This window comes from Nerophis ophidion, linkage group LG11, assembly GCF_033978795.1.
Source record: "Nerophis ophidion isolate RoL-2023_Sa linkage group LG11, RoL_Noph_v1.0, whole genome shotgun sequence".
NCBI lineage: Eukaryota > Metazoa > Chordata > Actinopteri > Syngnathiformes > Syngnathidae > Nerophis > Nerophis ophidion.
In genome coordinates this window covers 37568045-37588051 of record NC_084621.1, presented here as the reverse complement: position 1 = coordinate 37588051, position 20007 = coordinate 37568045, and the positions used below count along the sequence as shown (strand labels likewise).

The 20007-nt window shown below is 39.2% G+C and overlaps 1 protein-coding gene and 1 long non-coding RNA gene across 3 annotated transcripts in view; both read left to right on the top strand.

The window, feature by feature from the left end:
• osbpl3b (oxysterol binding protein-like 3b) overlaps positions 1-17312 on the top strand; it is a 109018-nt gene extending 91706 nt beyond the window's left edge. For both annotated transcript variants that reach the window (XM_061915823.1, XM_061915821.1), the window contains 8 exons: positions 11555-11692; positions 11778-11841; positions 11915-11993; positions 12061-12205; positions 12645-12786; positions 12860-12986; positions 16372-16494; positions 16621-17312. In XM_061915823.1, coding sequence (XP_061771807.1) covers positions 11555-11692; positions 11778-11841; positions 11915-11993; positions 12061-12205; positions 12645-12786; positions 12860-12986; positions 16372-16494; positions 16621-16717 — 915 coding nt within the window. In that variant the 3' untranslated portion in view covers positions 16718-17312. The remainder of the gene's footprint in view (positions 1-11554; positions 11693-11777; positions 11842-11914; positions 11994-12060; positions 12206-12644; positions 12787-12859; positions 12987-16371; positions 16495-16620) is intronic.
• Positions 868-10647, top strand: LOC133562026 (uncharacterized). The gene is made up of 8 exons (XR_009808819.1): positions 868-1261; positions 4752-4827; positions 5744-5821; positions 6355-6432; positions 6965-7042; positions 7575-7652; positions 10208-10237; positions 10396-10647. It is a non-coding gene; the product is annotated as an uncharacterized LOC133562026 (long non-coding RNA).
• Positions 17313-20007: the final 2695 nt, after the last annotated feature.

Sequence of the window (20007 nt, the reverse complement as noted above, 5' to 3'; positions counted from 1 at the left end):
TGCCGCACAATAATTGCTTTAAATGTGCCTGAAATGTAGGTTTTTGCATAAAAAAAAACAACCTTCAACCTTGATTGAGACAAAGGCAATAATTCAAATGCAATTCAAACTACACACAGTATTTAATATTTTCAAATGGTTACAATAGCACATTATTTGGGTATTTTTATCTTTGGGGCAAATTTAGGATTAATATGGGGATTGTTTTTGGAGGTATTCACTTTACATGGTGTTCAAGATGTTTACTTCCGCCCACTCTGAAGAGTCTCGGCGTCTGATTGGTCCAATTTTCAGTTAGGCGCCGCCTGATTGGCCGCTGGACGATGTCTGCTCCTAACAGAGGGCTAAATCACTAGTTAACTATTTTCATCATGGAAATTATACAGCTCACGTATCACACTTAATATTGAATATATATAAAAAGGGTTTTCCAAAAGGACCATTTATAATCGAAATACAAAACTTCACACACGATTTTGAGCACAACAGAGCGCTCAGTGAACATCACTTCCGGGACCTGCATCACCGGAGGGGGACATCTATCTTGGCCACAAACAATCTTTGACAGTCTTCGGCAGCATGGTTGAATCAGGTGAGCATAAAATGGAGTTTAACGTAATTAAATAGACCAATGTTTTTTAACATAGGAAAATAGTTCATTATAAACAACAGTTAAATGTTTGTTGTTATTAATTGCAATCAGATTTGATTTTATGAGGTCAAATTAAGCATTTCAGTTCTGGGCCAAGGCCAAGGCATTTAATTTTTTTTTTTTAAAGTTGCATGGAAGATTATAAGTAGCAGTGATTGTCACACACTAGGTGTGGTGAAATTATTCTCTGCATTTGACCCATTACCCTTGATCACTATGCTAGTAAACCTTTTCTTAATTTTAAACAAGACAGACTAGAGTTCTTCAAATTGTTTATACTTTTTCTCAAATACAAATATGTCAAGCTGATAAGCACTGTGGAGTAGGCATGTTACTGATATTGTTACATTAGTTCTTTGTTTGAGAAGCTTCATGTCTGCACTGATCCTAAATTTAACAGTTTTTGAAGGGTTTGGTTCTTTGTTTTATTTCTGTGTCACTGACTTTTTTCATTTTTATGTGTGGATTTGTTAGGCGCATCAACACATGATATAGACATCGTGTCCAAAAGAAGAGCGAGACGTAATCCTGAGGCTGAAGCTACCGAGTTTATTTGATCTGGATGTGACAAGTCTTGTTTTAAGGCCCAGTGGATCAATGATTGGAAAGGTATGTCTTGTTATGTAACATATCAATGGTAACTGTATCAACATCTCATTTGGATCATTTCCTTACTGTCTAATAGAGGTTGTATTATATGGCTTTAATTAGAAGTGTTTGGAATAACAGCGTTCCACGTCCCAAGAGCTAGCTTCTGTAGCCGAGGATCGGACCGCCAAGTGCCCTGCCTTCGGCTGCCGCCCAGCTCACAATGCACCCGACCTCTATGGCCCCTCGGAGTCTTGTTCACGAGTGGGGGAAGAGTGGATCGTGAGATCGACAGGCGGATCGGTGTGGGGTCTTCGGTAATGCGGACGTTGTATTGATCCGTTGTGGTGAAGAAGGAGCTGAGCCGGAAGGCAAAGCTCTCAATTTACCGGTCGATCTACGTTCCCATCCTCACCTATGGTCATGAGCTTTGGGTCATGACCGGAAGGATAAGATCACGGGTACAAGCGGCCCAAATAAGTTTCCTCCACCGGGTAGGGGTGCTCTCCCTTAGAGATAGGGTGAGAAGCTCTGCCATCCGGGAGGAACTCAAAGTAAAGCCGCTGCTCCTCCACATGGAGAGGAGCCAGATGAGGTGGTTCGGGCATCTGGTCAGGATGCCACCCGAACGCCTCCCTAGGGAGGTGTTTAGGGCACGTCCAACCGGTAGGAGGCCACGGGGAAGACCCAGGACACGTTGGGAAAACTATGTCTCCCGGCTGGCCTGGGAACGCCTCGGGATCCCTCGGGAAGAGCTAGACGAAGTGGCTGGGGAGAGGGAAGTCTGGGCTTCCCTGCTTAGGCTGCTGCCACCGCGACCCCACCTCGGAAAAGCGGAAGATGATGGATGGATGGATGGATGGTATAACAGCGGTATATGAAAACGATGTTACTAATGCTGTTACTTTTACCGGTAACGAGTAAGCTAATAACTTTTATGTACGCTACAACGCTGTTACGATGCGTTTTATGTAATGTGGCATGCTACTTTTGATGTGATTGTATGTCAACAAGACAGCGTTAGAAGCACAAAAGGGTTAGTGCAGGTAATATCTTTTTACTAATGAAAGCAACCCCCGGAAGTAATTACGAACACGATATCAAATAGAAAGAGGCCTCATCCACACACAAACAAAAACATTCAACAGAACTATCTTAACTGCCACTGCTAAGCTAAAAAATACAGCTGAACTATTCTGCTGTGTCTGGGCGCTGAAGTCCCACGTCACTTGGCAAAAGGCACAGCTTTTTAAAGGCACACACACACTCTGCTCTCATGAAATGTCTCTCAACTGCATATGCTAGATATTTAAAACTTTTCTTTTTCAAGTAACACATTAATTACAAACCCCGTTTCCATATGAGTTGGGAAATTGTGTTAGATGTAAATCCAAACGGAATAATTTTTTTTACAAATAATAATTAACTTAGAATTTCATGGCTGCAATACGTGCCAAAGTAGTTGGGAAAGGGCATGTTCACCACTGTGTTACATCACCTTTTCTTTCAACAACACTCAATAACCGTTTGGGAACTGAGGAAACTAATTGTTGAAGCTTGGAAGGTGGAATTCTTTCCCATTCTTGTTTTATGTAGAGCTTCAGTCTCCTCTGTCGTATTTTACGCTTCATAATGCACCACACATTTTTGATAGGACTGCAGGCCGGCCAGGAAAGTACCTGCACTCTTTTTTTATGAAGCTGAACACGTGCTGAATGTGGCTTGGCATTGTCTTGCTGAAATAAGCAGGGGCGTACATGAAAAAGTCGGCGCTTAAATGGCAGCAAATGTTGTTCCAAACAGATGGGTAACTTACAGATGTGTAAGTTACCCATGCCTTGGGCACTAATGCACCCCCATACCATCACAGATGCTGGCTTTTGAACTTTGCGTCGATAACATTCTGGATGGTTCGCTTCCCCTTTGGTCCGGATGAAACGGTGTCCAATATTTCCAAAAATAATTTGAAATGTGGGCTCGTCAGACCACAGAACACCTTTCGACTTTGCATCAGCCCATCTTAGATGATCTTGGGCCCAGAGAAGCCGGCGGCGTTTCTGGATGTTGATAATTGGCTTTCGCTTTGCATAATAGAGCTTTAACTTGCACTTACAGATATAGCAACACACTGTATTTAGTGACAGTGGTTTTCTGAAGTGTTCCTGAACTCATGTGGTGATATCCTTTAGAGATTGATGTCGGTTTTTGATACAGTGCCGTCTGAGGGATCGAAGGTCACAGTTATTCAATGTTGGTTTCCGGCCATGCTGCTTACGTGGAGTGATTTCTCCGGATTCTCTGAACCTTTTGATGATATCATGGAGCGTAGATGTTGAAATCCCTAAATTTCTTGCAATTGCACTTTGAGAAAGGTTGTTCTTAAACTGTTTGACTATTTGCTCACGCAGTTGTGGACAAAGGGGTGTACCTCGCCCCATCCTTTCCTGTGAAAGACTGAGCATTTTTTGGGAAGCTGTTTTTATAGCCAATCATGGCACCCACCTGTTCCAAATTAGCCTTCACACCTGTGGGATGTCCCAAATAAGTGTTTGCTGAGCGTTTCTTAACTTTATCAGTATTTATTGCCACCTTTCCCAACTTGTTTGTTGCATGTTGCTGGCATCAATTTCTAAAGTTAATGATTATTTGCACCAAAAAAATGTTTATCAGTTTGAACATCAAATATCAATCAATCAATCAATGTTTACTTATATAGCCCTAAATCACTAGTGTCTCAAAGGGCTGCACAAACCACTACGACATCCTCGGTAGGCCCACATAAGGGCAAGGAAAACTCACACCCAGTGGGACGTCGGTGACAATGATGACTATGAGAACCTTAGAGAGGAGGAAAGCAATGGATGTCGAGCGGGTCTAACATGATACTGTGAAAGTTCAATCCATAATGGATCCAACACAGTCGCGAGAGTCCAGTCCAAAGCGGATCCAACACAGCAGCGAGAGTCCCGTTCACAGCGGAGCCAGCAGGAAACCATCCCAAGCGGAGGCGGATCAGCATCGCAGAGATGTCCCCAGCCGATACACAGGCAAACATATGTTGTCTTTGTAGCATATTCAACTGAATATGGGTTGAAAATGATTTGCAAATCATTGTATTCTGTTTATATTTACATCTAACACAATTTCCCAACTCATATGGAAACGGGGTTTGTACTTAATTTAATAATTATTTACATTTATGAAAGAGTAATTCTGTTTGTAACGACTATTATTATTGCTTTTTAAAACAGATATTCCAAACATTGTTAATTGATAAACTGTTTTATCAGGATATGGTGTATTTGCTCTTGCATCAATTGAAAAAGGTTCTTTTGTGGTCGAGTACCGAGGGAAGTTCATCTCAAGACATGAGCGGGACAAGAGACAGAAACCCTCTATAAATATCTTTACTATTTATCTGGCATTATATGCTCATAATGTTAACAACAAAAAGTGCTGATAATGTTATAATTAATAAGTTCTAACATTATTTTTATGTGTTTTGTTGCAGACACCAACTGTTGATGTTCTATCTCAACATTCTCCAGACTCATGTGACCGATAAACCGACTTCATCCCTCCAACAGGTTATTACTTGACTATTTTACTATCCATCCATCAATCCATTTTCTACTACCTGTCCCTTTTTTGGGTTGGCGGGGTGTGCTTGAGCCTATCTGAGCTGCATTCGGGCGGAAGGCGGAGTACACCCTGGACAAGTCGCCACCTCATTACACGGCCAACACAAATAGACAACATTTACACTCACATTCACACACTAGGGCCAATTTAGTGTTGCCAATCAACCTATCCCCAGGTGCATGTCTTTGGAGGTAAGATGAAGCCGGAGTACCCGGAGGGAACCCACGCAGTCACGGGGAGAACATGCAAACTCCACACAGAAAGATCACGAGCCCAGGATTTAACTCAGGACTACTCAGGACCTTTGATTTGTGACGCACATGCACTTACCCCTGTTCCACCGTGCTGCCCTATATCTGCTAAAAACTTGACACAACCTATACTTCAAAAGACATTTAATCCTTTTAACCTCTCACAGATCAGTTTATATGACAACATTTTTTAAGCGTACATCCATGTTAGTCTGTGGAATTTACAACTCATGTTTAGCAAAACAGGAGATGTTACAGGTCAGCAACATGAATTCAATATGTGATCACTTGTCATGTACTCATATTGTTGGAACTAAAAAAGACTTCAGTGTGTTTCATATAAGGTCCTCATATTTTTCTGAACCACATTAGTGTGTGTTACAATGTTTAATTCAAAGCTTTAAAATGAGTGTTTCAATCCAGGTCCTCATATTTTCTGAACCACATTTTAGTGAATGTTACATTCTTAAATAATAGTCTAAGAGCTAAAACGCTATAATAATCTTTACTGTTTATGTAGAATTATATGCTCAGAATATTATCAACCAAAAGTGGTTGTTAATGTTATAATTAATTAGTTCTGACATTATATTTTTGTGTTTTGTTGCAGACACCAACTGTTGGGGTTCTATCTCAACATTCTCCAGATTCAGATGTGAGCGATAAACCGACTTCATCCCTCCAACAGGTTATTACAAGTCTATTTTTACTATATCTGCTCTAAATGTGACCCAACCTATATTTTGAAAGACATTTATTAATTTTAATCTCTCACAGATCGTTTATATGACAACATTTTCGTAAGAGTACATCCATGTTAGTCAGTAAGGAGTTTGGAACTCATGTTTAGCAAAACAGGAGATGTTACAAGTCAACAACATACATTCTACATGTGACCCCTCGTCATGTCCTTATATTGTTTGAACCAAGAAAGACTTAGGTGTGTTTCATATAAGGTCCTCATATTTTCTAAACCAGATTAGTGTGTGTTACAATGTTAATGTCCAAGCTTTAAAATGTGTGTCTCAATTCAGGTCCTCATATTTTCTGAACCAGATTTTAGTGTGTTTTATATTCTTAATTAATTGTCTAAGAGCTAAAACGCTATAATAATCTTTACTGTTTATGTAGAATTATATGCTCAGAATATTATCAACCAAAAGTGGTTGTTAATGTTATAATTAATTAGTTCTGACATTATATTTTTGTGTTTTGTTGCAGACACCAACTGTTGGGGTTCTATCTCAACATTCTCCAGATTCAGATGTGAGCGATAAACCGACTTCATCCCTCCAACAGGTTATTACAAGTCTATTTTTACTATATCTGCTCTAAATGTGACCCAACCTATATTTTGAAAGACATTTATTAATTTTAATCTCTCACAGATCGTTTATATGACAACATTTTCGTAAGAGTACATCCATGTTAGTCAGTAAGGCGTTTGGAACTCATGTTTAGCAAAACAGGAGATGTTACAAGTCAACAACATACATTCTACATGTGACCCCTCGTCATGTCCTTATATTGTTTGAACCAAGAAAGACTTAGGTGTGTTTCATATAAGGTCCTCATATTTTCTAAACCAGATTAGTGTGTGTTACAATGTTAATGTCCAAGCTTTAAAATGTGTGTCTCAATTCAGGTCCTCATATTTTCTGAACCAGATTTTAGTGTGTTTTATATTCTTAATTAATTGTCTAAGAGCTGAAACTCTGTAATAATCTTTACTATTTATCTGGCATTGTATGCTCAGAGTTTTATCCACAAAAAGTGCTGATAATGTTATAATTAATTAGTTCTGACATTATATTTTTGTGTTTTGTTGCAGAAACCAACTGTTGAGGTTCCATCTCAACATTCTCCAGATTCAGATGTGAGCCATTAACTGACTTCATCCCTCCAACAGGTTATTACATGTCTATTTTTACTATATCTGCTCTAAATTTGACCCAACCTATATTTTGAAAGACATTTATTTATTTTAATCTCTCACAGATCAGTTTATATGACAACTTTTTCGCAAGGGTACATCCATGTTAGTCAGTAGAAAGTTTAGAACCCCTTTTTAGCAAAACAGGAGATGTTACAAGTCAACAACATAAATTCTACATGTGAGCACTCGTCATGTCCTTATATTGTTTGAAGCAAGAAAGACTTAGGTGTGTTTCATATAAGGTCCTCATATTTTCTGAACCAGAAAATGTGTGTTACAATGTTAATGTCCAAGCTTTAAAATGTGTGTCTCAATTCAGGTCCTCATATTTTCTGAACCAGATTTTTGTGTGTTTTACATTCTTAATGAATTGTCTAAGAGCTGAAACTCTGTAATAATCTTTACCCTTTACCTGGCATTGTATGCTCAGATTTTTATCAACAAAAAGTGGTGAGAATGTTATAATTAATTAGTTATGACATTATATTTTTGTGTTTTGTTGCAGAAACCAACTGTTGAGGTTCTATCTCAACATTCTCTAGATTCAGATGACAGCCATAAACCGACTTCATCCCTCCAACAGGTTATTACATGTCTATTTTTACTATATCTGCTCTAAATTTGACCCAACCTATATTTTGAAAGACATTTATTAATTTTAATCTCTCACAGATCAGTTTATATGACAACATTTTCGTAAGGGTACATCCATGTTAGTCAGTAGGGAGTTTGGAACTCATGTTTAGCAAAACAGGAGATGTTACAAGTCAACAACATAAATTCTACATGTGAGCACTCGTCATGTCCTCATATTGTTTGAACCAAGAAAGTGTGTTTCATATAAGGTCCTCATATTTTCTGAACCAGATTAGTGTGTGTTAAAATGTTAATGTCAAAGCTTTAAAATGAGTGTTTCAATTCAGAAAATGCAGTGCCTCTTGTTTACAGCCGGTTTTTGCAGCGCTGTTTTCATTGATCAAAGTATTTTTTCGGTGGTCGTGTTTTTGGTACATAACTTGTAAATAGTGCGCAAATAATAGGCTATATTTATATAAATACATTCAAACCCCGTTTCCATATGAGTTGGGAAATTGTGTTAGATGTACATATAAACAGGATACAATGATTTGCAAATAATTTTCAACCCCAATTCTGTTGAATATGCTACAAAGACAACATATTTGATGTTAAAACTGCTAAACATTTTTTTTGCAAAGAATTTAGGGATTTTACCATCTACGGTCCGTAAAATTATCAAAAGGTTCAGAGGATCTGGAGAAATCACTGCACGTAAGCGATGTACTGCATTAAAAACCGACATCAGTGTGTAAAAGATATCACCACATGGGCTCAGAAATACTTCAGAAAACCACTGTCAGTTACTACAGTTGGTCGCTACATCTGTAAATGCAAGTTAAAACTCTACTATGCAAAGCAAATGCCATTTATCAACAAGACAGAGGAACGCCGCGGGCTTCGCTGGGCCCGAGCTCATCTAGGATGGACTGATGCAAAGTGGAAAAGTGTTCTGTGGTCTGACGAGTCCACATTTCAAATTATATATGGAAATTGTGGACGTGGTGTTCTCCGGAACAAAGAGGAAAATAACCATCCGGCGCAAAGTTCAAAAGCCAGCATGTGTGATGGTATGGGGGTGTATTAGTGCCCAAAGCATGGGTAACTTACACATCTGAGAAGGCACCATTAATGCTGAATGGTCCATACAGGTTTTGGAGCAACATATGTTGTCATCCAAGCAACATTATCATGGGCGCCCCTGCTTATTTCAGCAAAACAATGCCAAGCCACGTGTTACAACAGCGTGTCTTCGTAGTAAAAGAGTGCGGGTACTTTCCTGGCCCGCCTGCAGTCCAGACATGTCTCCCATCGAAAATGTGTAGCGCATTATGAAGCGTAAAACACGACAACTTAAGCTTTACATCAAGCAAGAATGGTAAAGAATTCCACTTTCAAAGCTTCAACAATTAGTTTCCTCAGTTCCCAAACGTTTATTGAGTGTTGTTAAAAGAAAATGTGATGTAACACAGTGGTGAACATGCCCTTTCCCAACTACTTTGGCACGTATTGCAGCCATGAAATTCAAAGTTAATTATTATTTGCAAAAAAAAAAAAGTTTGAGTTTGAACATCAAATATGTTGTCTTTGTAATGCTTTCAATTGAATATGGGTTGAAAAGGATTTGCAAATCATTGTATTCAGTTTATATTTACATCTAACACAATTTCCCAACTTTTATGGAAACGGGGTTTGTATATATATTAGTGCTGGGCAATGATTAACATTTTTAATCGAAGTTAATCGCACTATTTCTCTTATTAATCGCGATTAACTGCATTGTATACGCAAAGCCCAATAATGAATTCAAAAGTAGTGTGTAGTGCACCTTTATTGGAATATTGTCCCACATGAAAAAAAGCGCCAAAACATTTGTTGTGCAAACACAATTTAAATCAGTCCTTGTTAAACAGTAGCAGTTAAATAGCAAATTTTATGAAAATCAACTCAAAAAAGGTAAATACAAACATTTAAGCTTATTGCCACTGCCAGGGTATTTAAGTTATCTTGTTTGTTATGGAAAATAAATATAATCTACATACAGATCTCTGAGCCACAATCATAACATCCGAACAGGCAATTTCTGAGGTAACAGCAGAAACATTTTTTTTTTTATCAGGGATCTTATGTTTAAAAAACTTATATTATAGGTAGTGCGCTGTTTTAGGGAATTTTTGATCAAATTATCCTTAGTAGCAATATTAATAATGTTGTGTTTATTCTGCGTAGTGGACTTAAAATAATTATGACCATATCTGTTTGCTTGGTGCTTTGATAAACTGAACGCATATACATGGTACTATATTGTAATGTTATGAGCCAGGGGAAAAAAGAACTACCCTACCCAGCATGCAACAGGAGTGAGGAGCATGTATAGGTTGTCGCCATGACGGCATCTTGTATGTTGTGATATGCAGGCTCTGAAAGCAAATGTTAAGAACTCAGCCAACACTCCTCGTCTGCATTATTGATAAATAGACAGACAACACATATACTCCGCTGCTTCACAAAGCACAATATGTTAAATGTTTACTTTTACAGTTTTCTAATTCTTCCCTTCAGATTGACAGCAGGACAAATCGCTGGAAGTAGGTATGTCTCAAGCTTCTTCCACTTGGTCCATTCCAAAGCGGGGTAAATAAATAATCCACATCATTTACTAGAATATTATATTACGTTTTGCACCTTTTCACTGTGTTATAGTCATTTTTCCTTCAGTAAGAAATTGTATTTTGTCTCCTTTATGACAGCTGCAAAGGGGAAGAAGTGGAAGCAGTTGAATGACACATGTTGCATTTTGTAACTGGCAACAAAGTACCAGGTAAAAAAGATTGTGAAGCCTGCCTCCATAAAGAACTAGTAGCTCTACAGGACAGAGATTGGCTTGCCATCAAGTACTACATCCATAACAGAATTATATTAAAAAAAGGGGAAAAAAATGTTTTCCCACATCTTCTGTGGTAGTTTGAGTATGTTACCAGCAATTAAAAAAGCAAAATAAACAGCAAGCGTTTTGTATTTATTCCAGATAATTCTTAGCGACAAAATCCACAAAAACAATTCAGTTACACTTAGTCGACAATTACATTTATACCCATGTTTCTTTTAAACTCTTCTTGGTTTTAGATTACAGTAGCATGGGATTGGGATTTTTTAAAATGACAACACATCAACTAAACCAACTCAGGTGGTTTTGTTAAGTCTCTGATGTCATTAGCCTCATATGTCACATGAACCTGAAATCTTTAACACTCTGTGACGTCATGGTCATCACATGTCACATAAACTTGAAATCTTAAACACTCTGTGACGTCATGGTCGTCATATGTCACATAAACTTGAAATCTTAAACACTCTGTGATGTCATGGTCATCATATGTCACATGAACCTGAAATCTTAAACACTCTGTGACGTCATGGTCGTCATATGTCACATAAACTTGAAATCTTAAACACTCTGTGACGTCATGGTCGTCATATGTCACATAAACTTGAAATCTTAAACACTCTGTGATGTCATGGTCATCATATGTCACATGAACCTGAAATCTTAAACACTCTGTGACGTCATGGTCGTCATATGTCACATAAACTTGAAATCTTAAACACTCTGGTCTTCATATGGCACCTAAACCTGACAAGTCCTCATATGTACCATAAAAATCAGGTTCAGAAAAAAACAAAAGAGTTGCAAAAATCTCAATAGACCACTGTGTTTCTAAAATTCTGGTTCACTAACCGTCTGATTCCCAGGCCTGCAGGACCATTGGAAAGGCATGTCCCCATATGTCACGTTTTTGTCATAAGTCCTCATATGTCACCCAAACACGTATGTGTGTGTGTGTGTGTGTGTGCGTGCGTGCGTGCGTGCGTGCGTGCGTGTGTGTGTGTGTGTGTGTGTGTGCGTAGGTCTACATCGCTACATTTGTGGTATCAGGTTACGCATCGAGCTACTGCAGAACTGGTGGGAAACCTTTCAACCCACTCTTAGGAGAAACGTATGAATGTGAACGACCAGATAAAGGCTTCCGGTTTGTAGCAGAGCAGGTATGGTTATATCAAGCAAGTTTATTCACGACATATTGCACGAAAATGCAATTAAACCATTTTGCAATGCTTTTATTTACTGCAGGTTAGCCATCATCCACCAGTCTCAGCTTGTCATGCAGAGTCTAAAAATTTCATCTTCTGGCAAGGTGGGTGACACAGCATAAACCTGTATGTGGTTTGAAGTGAAAATAGTCCATTTTGATTAATTTAATTATACAGACGTGAGGTGCAAGAACAAGTTTTGGGGGAGGTCGATGGAGATTGTTCCTGTAGGCAGCACACACCTAACTCTGCCTGGGTAAGCGTCACACTAAAGTGTCGCACGAAAAACTCTTTTTTTACAATGGGTTTTTTAACATCTGCAGGTTCGGAGACCACTATGAGTGGAACAAGGTGACGTCGTGCATTCACAACATCCTGAGCGGACAACGCTGGATCGAGCACTATGGCGAGATCTCCATCAGAAACTCAAACAGCGACGCTTGCCATTGCAAGATTACTTTTGTTAAGGTGGGCCAGGCCTGCACATTACTCACACTTTTCACTGTATGAGAAATAAGTGCTGTGAAAAGGTCAAAATAGACCTTTGCTACGAACTACATACCAACCTGAAGACTTCCATATTAGTGTGTTTATGACTGCATGACATTTACACACAGTAGGTGTTCTTCACCTGCACGCCGGTAAGAAGCCAGTAGGATGTTCTCAAGGTTTGATGTATGGAAGCCTTTCCTGAGCATGCAGAGAAGGTTAATTGCTTTAAGAGTTCTCCTTTGAAAGGTTCCTTGAAGCCGGTGTGAGAGTCAAGGAAAAGGTGATTTATCATTCTTCACCTCACATTGAACACATCATCCAAGCAAGAGGAACCAATATAAAAAAAACATATGAGTAATGATGAATGAATCCAAATGATGTCCTATTGATGGATGTTGTTCAATCTTTGTCACAGGCTAAATGGAACTCAGGTGTCAACGAAGTTGAAGGAACCATCACGGATCAGAAGGGTAACGTCGTGCACAGGCTTTTTGGGAAGTGGCACGAGGCGGTTTACTGTGGGGACCCGCCATCAGCCACATGCGTGTGGAGAGCAAGTATGACCACTTTCTTTTATTTCAAAACATGTCTTGCATAATTAGTTACCATATGTGATGCTTGTATATGCAGATGCAATACCACTCGACCACGAGCAGTACTATGGTTTCACCAAGTTTGCAATCGAGCTCAATGAGCTGGACACGTCCCTAAAACCGCTGCTACCGCCCACTGACACCAGACTGCGTGTGGACCAAAGGTGAGAGACTAAAACACACCACTTGGCCTTAACCCTTGCAAAAGCTTAAGATTGACAATAAATACTTACTCTTAGGATCTAAAAGGGACACACTCATGTCATGGATCAGCAATTAATTAGTTGTTTTAATTTTACTTTCAACGCTTAAAATATTTTAATACCTTCAGATTTATTTATTGATATAGAGTTTTTATTATCCCGGGTGTTTTTTGTATGTTTTATGGCCTTGAATACATTGATAATGTTGATTTAGATAGGGTAGACAAAAACATCATATTTTTAGAGTGCCTACTTAGCTATAAAAGAAAAGGCATGCAGTTTATTGAGTTCTCACAAATATTTTATATATAGCTGCTGTGTTGTATTTTGATTGCCCAAGAACATTTCCATTGCATTTCAGTGGCTAAATGCCAGTTATTCTCATTTACACTCATCAAAGCTTTGAGAATTATGCTCCTGATTTTCTAGTGGGGCTTCACGGTGGCAGAGGGGTTAGTGCGTCTGCCTCACAATACGAAGGTCCTGAGTAGTCCTAGGTTCAATCTCGGGATCGGGATCTTTCTGTGTGGTGTTTGCATGTCCTCCCCGTGAATGCGTGGGTACTCTGGCTTCCTCCCACGTCCAAAGACATGCACCTGGGGATAGGTTTATTGGCAACAGTAAAATGGCCCTAGTGTGTGAATGTGAATGTGAATGTTGTCTGTCTATCTGTGTTGGCCCTGCGATGAGGTGGCGACTTGTCCAGGGTGTACTCTGCCTTCCGCCCAACTGTAGCTGAGATAGGCACCAGCGCCCCCCGCGACCCCAAAGGGAATAAGCGGTAGAAAGATGGATGGATGGATGGATTTTTTAGTGCCAGTTAGTGGTTAAGAAGCGCAATTACATCAAAGCAACATTTTCTTGTTTTTCATTTGGCAAGAATGAGATTTATTTGATTTTCATGGAAAAAAAAAATTAATATGCCAAGATTACAGACTGTTTAAAACGAGCGGTTATAGTATTTAATATTGTCAACTGGGAAGAAAAATTTTTTAAAGGGGAACATTTTCACAATTTCAGAAGGGTTAAAACCAATAAAAATCAGTTCCCAGTGGCCTATTTTATTTTTCAATTTTTTTTCAAAATTTTACCCATCATGGAATATCCCGAATACAGGCTTTAAAGTGCCTGATTTTCGCTATCTTTAAATCCATCGTCCATTTTCCTGTGACGTCATTTAGTGATGCCAACATGGCGGATAGCACAGCAAGATATAGCGACATTAGCTCGGATTCAGACTCGGATTTCAGCGGCTTAAGCGATTCAACAGATTACGCATGTATTGAAACGGATGGTTGGAGTATGGAGGCAGATAGCGAAAACAAAATTGAAGAAGAAACTGAAGCTATTGAGCGAATAGCTATTGACGCTATTCGGCGATCGCCTTCGATTGAGTGTTGCAGGATATCCATACATCTTTGTGCCATGTCTGCCTTAGCATCGCCGGTAAAATGTGCAGACCAAACGATCGGGACTTTCGCATCTTGTGACACTGGAGCAACTTAAATCTGTCGATTGGTAAGTGTTTGTTTGGCATTAAATGTGGGTGGAGAGAAAGGCTGGGGTTGCAAATATAGCTACAAATGTACATACAGCTAGCCTAAATAGCATGTTAGAATCGATTAGCTGGCAGTCATGCCGTGACCAAATATGTCTGATTAGCACATAAGTCAATAACATCAACAAAACTCACCTTTGTGATTTCTTTGACTTTATCGTTGGAAATGCATCTGCAAGGATATCCTGCCTTAGCATCGCCGGTAAAATGTGCAGACCAAACGATCGTGACTTTCGCATCTTGTGACACTGGAGCAACTTAAATCCGTCGATTGGGAAGTGTTTGTTTGGCATTAAATGTGGGTGGAGAGAAAGGCTGGATGCAAATCTACCAAAAAAAAAGTACATACAGCTAGCCTAAATAGCATGCTAGCATCGATTAGCATGCCGTGCTAATCGATGCACACTCCACGTAAGTCAACTTGAATCCGTCCCTGATCATGTTGTTACACCCTCCGACAACACACCAACAAGGTATGATGTCTCCAAGGTACGGAAAACAGTCGAAAAAACTGAAAATAACAGAGCTGATTAGACTCGATGTTTGTAATGTGTTTGAGAAAATGGCGGATTGACTACCTGGGTGACGTCACGTTGTGACCTCATCGCTCTGAGAGCGAATAATAGAAAGGCGTTTAATTCGCCAAAATTCACCCATTTAGAGTTAGTAAATCGGTAAAAAAAATATATGGTCTTTTTTCTGCAACATCAAGGTATATATTGACGCTTACATACATAGGTCTGGTGATAATGTTACCCTTTAAGAGAAAGTGTGTATACTTGATGTTTATTCCAACAATGTTAAAATCAAAATTGCAATTATCGAAAAAAACGTTTTTTTAAACTCCCTCCTCTTAACCTCAATTTAAAATTTCTGACCACTAACCTTTAAACTGAACAAATATATCATAATAAGGAACACAGGTATTACCTGATTTAGGCCCTAGGGGTTTAAAGGATGTTATTCATTCAGGGATGGCGTGGCGCAGTGGGATAGTGGCCGTGCGCAACCCGAGGGCCCCTGGTTCAAATCCCACCTAGTACCAACCTCGTCACGTCCGTTGTGTCCTGAGCAAGACACTTCACCCTTGCTCCTGATAGGTGCTGGTTGGCGCCTTGCATGGCAGCTCCCTCCATCAGTGTGTGTGTGAATGGGTAAATGTGGAAGTAGTGTCAAAGCGCTTTGAGTACCTTGAAGGTAGAAAGGCGCTATACAAGTACAACCCATTTATCATTTATTATCCATTCATTTTTTTACCGCTTGTCCCGCTCAGGGTCGCGGGGCTGCTGGAGCCTATCCCAGCTGCATTCGGGCGGAAGACGGGGTACACTTTCAAACTTGCATAACAGCTGAGAGAATTTTACTGAAAACATTTACTGGTACAGTACATAAGAGTTTTAATGATTTCCATCCATCAATTTTCTACCTGCACGAGTCGCTTCAGTACATTTCTTGAAGCTAATTTTCTAAGGTTTGTACATTGAATAGTAAAAATTTAGGCCAGACTAAAATAGAATGTCTATTTTAATCCTGTGAAGATTCAGGAAAGACAACTGTGTTAATAATAAAATGTTAAGACAGCAGTGTGTTTTCTATTATGGTAGTTCATTACTAATCCAATGCAACATACAAACCCCAAAAAATATATCATTTGAATTTGTTGTGCATGTAAACTCCCTATAGGAAAAAGCAATGCTCAGCTTTCAGCAGATTTGATCTGAAGTTCTATACTGTATTGGACCTTTGACATTTGCGCCAATGTTTTCTTTGTCCGTGCTGCACATACAGACTGCTGGAGGAGGGGAAGTTAGAGGCTGCTGAGGAGCAGAAGCAAAGGATTGAACAGCTGCAGAGAGAGAGACGGCGAGTCCTCGAGGAGAGCAGCATCACACATCAACCAAAATTCTTTAGGTAGCCTAGTTTGGTTGTATGGGCGATTGTTAGGATCTTAAAAATAAGTAACAGTACAAAGACCTGTATAAAATGTCTTCCTTTGATTTGTGATGTTGTTGTTTTTTTCTTGTTGCATCCTTTCAGAAAATCAAAAGATGATACGTGGGTGAGCAACAACACATACTGGGACTTGAGGAGAGAGCCAGGCTTTGCCCACATTGATTTCCCTACTTTGTGGTGACATGACCGACAGCATTTGCAGCTGAAAAATCCACATTCAACGCCGACTTTTTGTATTTCTATTGCCTTAACAACAAATTATTCTAGAAGTTGTGTGAACATGTTATGCACCATGAGAATGTTGCTGTATTTAAGCTCATATTTGGAGAAATGTGAAAAAGGTGGCCAGTCCAACTCATAACTGGCATTATTGAAAATAAATATTAAGTGGGAGATCATCTTCTTATAGACAATCTCTACCTCAGAGATATATATAGTAGCCTTGATATGCCATTGATTAACATTCAGTGTTTTATTCTGCACATACCTGATGCCTTATCAAGTGTACTGTCATCATTCATTTGTTGCATATTTTGATGTATAATTTGTAAGGAGATCCGAACATCAAGTAAATCTTGCTGAATGTTACTTTTTTTGTTTCATTTTATAACACCAATGATAATGATATGTTTTTTTCAATGTGAATAATGCAAACATGAGGAGCTAAATATTCTTTTGTTTTCCACCTCATCTGGTGTACCCTTGTTTACACCTGCATAATGGTGCATCATGGTTCAGACTGTGCTCCCTCAGTTCAAATAAATGCTGCAATGCTTCCCTCTGGTGGAGTCTTGTGTCTGCTCAAATTAGCCTCAAGAATAGTATTACATTTAGGACTGATGTCTTAACACATAAATCTTTGATGTTCTTTGTCTTTTACATTCTTAATGAACACGCTACAAACAATCCAATAATTTATAGATAAAGAAATCTGTATAGTGTTTAAAAGGGGACTGTTCAAGTGTAATGTCTGTAAAATGTTCATCCATCCATCCACTTCCTACCGCTTGTCCCTTTTGGGGTTGCGGGGGGGTCGCTGGAGCCTATCTCAGCTACATTCAGCCGGAAGGCGCGGTAGACCCTGGACAAGTCGCTACCTCATCACAGTCTGTAAAATGTCAAATACAGTATATGAAATGTTTGGCTGTTTGGCTTTGTGCCAAAATCCAAACAACATCATTCCTAGATTAGATTAGATAAAATGAGGTAGAACTTTGGTATCGAGGGTGTGTGCCCTTTGAGAAATTGAAGTTCCAATAGCAACAACAGCGTAGCTTTGCATGTTATGCCGTGTACATGATGCCACAGGTTGCGTAATAGCTTGAAAAAATATCATTGCACAATGACCTGCATGTGTACTATAGTTAAGTACTTTTTTTGCTTTTCAGTGTTATGGTTATGGTTATGGTTGAAGTTTATTTCGAACATGCATACAGAAACAATATGATACATCATGTAATATACATATTGACATTTCTCCTCACATGTTCGAAAAGGAGTAGGAAGAAGCAAGGCATATTTAATCATACCTATTTTCCAATCTATACCAATTAGAGTGGTCCTAAGCTTAATTAGGGTCCGCACTGCCAGCAAAGGACTCTGTCCTTTGCCATGGCAAGGACCCTATTGAATCTGCTGTGTTTTATTATTAGGGTCCGCCCTGCAATGGCAAAGGACATCCATGTCCTTTGCCATGCAAGGACCCTATTGAATCTGTAGCGTTTTATTATTATTAGGGTCCGCCCTGCAATGGCAAAGGACATCCATGTCCTTTGCCATGCAAGGACCCTATTGAATCTGTAACGTTTTCTTATTATTATTATTATTATTTTTCCGCAACTTTGAACCCTAATTTGACCCACTGACCATGCTCCAAAACTCACCAAATTTGGCACACACATCGGTAAGGCTTGCCAAAAACACGTATTAAGCAACCAAACCCCAAAAATGAAAAATGCGCGCTAGCGCCCCCTACGAAAAAAAAAAAACAGACTGCTTGTAACTTCCGGTAGGAATGTCGTAGAGACATGAAACAAAATCCTCTATGTAGAACTGACCTAGACCTAAATTCCCCATCAGAAACTCCTATACCTAAAACCAACAGAAATTTTGCAAAACCCTTTCAAAGCAAAATTTTCGCCAAAAAACGCTATTTTTGCCTCTTTGAGCTGCAATTTGACCCCCTTAAAATGCTTCAAAACTCACCAAACTTGGCACACACATCAGGACTGGCAGAAATTGTGATCTAATGAAAAAAAAAAAAAAAAATTCTCAAAATTGTGCTCTAGCGCAATTTTTCAATAAAACACAGAAAAAACTGCTTCCAGGAAGAAACCACAGACAAAACTGCTTGTAACTTCGGGTAGGAATGCCGGAAAGACATGAAACAAAAACTTCTATGTAGGTCTCATTAAGACCTACATTTTAGTAATTGACAGCTAGCAGAAATAATCAACAGGAAGTTGGCAATTACCCCTTCAAAATAAAAGTTTTGTAAAAACACGTCACCTTTTTCAAATCGAAACTCCTCCCAGTGCGTTTGTCGTTTCGGCTTCAAACTCGCACAGGAGAGAGATTGAACCCTTTTAAAAAAAGTGGTCGGACAAAGTTGTGATAAGTTTTATGGTTTTGATTTTATGCGCCTTCAAAGAACCCCTGCGCAAATTTTCCGAAAAAATGTCATTTTTGCCTATTTGAGCTGTAATTTGACCCCCTTAAAATGCTTCCAAACACACCAAACTTGGCACACACATCAGGACTGGCAACAATTGCGACCTAGTGAAAAAACCAAACCCCAAAACTCACAATTGTGCTCTAGCGCCCCCTAGGAATACAACACAGACAAACTACTCCTAGGAAGAAAACAAAGACAAAACTGCTTGTAACTTCCGGTAGGAATGTCGTAGAGACATGAAACAAAAACCACTATGTAGGTCTGACCTAGACCTACATTTGAATAATTAACATACTTTGGCAAAAATCAACAGGAAGCTTGATATTTTCACTTCAATACAACAACTGCATTACTTTCACAATGCATTAAATAGTGGCAGCAAGGCTTCTCCTGCCGTGGGGCTCGGGGACAGCAACCCAAGGCGCGCTCGCACCTTCGCACCCTAATTTGACCCCCTTAACATGCTTCAAAACTCACCAAAATTGACACACACATCGGTATGGAGCGGCAGACCAACTTATTAAGCAACCAAACCCCAAAAATTAAAATTGCAAGCTAGCGCCCCATAGGAAGAGACAAAAAACAGACTGCTTGTAACTTCCGTTAGGAATGTCGTAGAGACATGAAACAAAAACCTCTGTGTAGGTCTGACTAAGACCTACATTTCCAATTAAAAAGGTCTATACCCAAAATCAACAGAAATTTTGCAAAAACTCTTTCAAAGCAACATTTTCGCAAAAAACGCTATTTTTGCCTCTTTGAGCTTTAATGTGACCCCCTTAAAATGCTTCAAAACT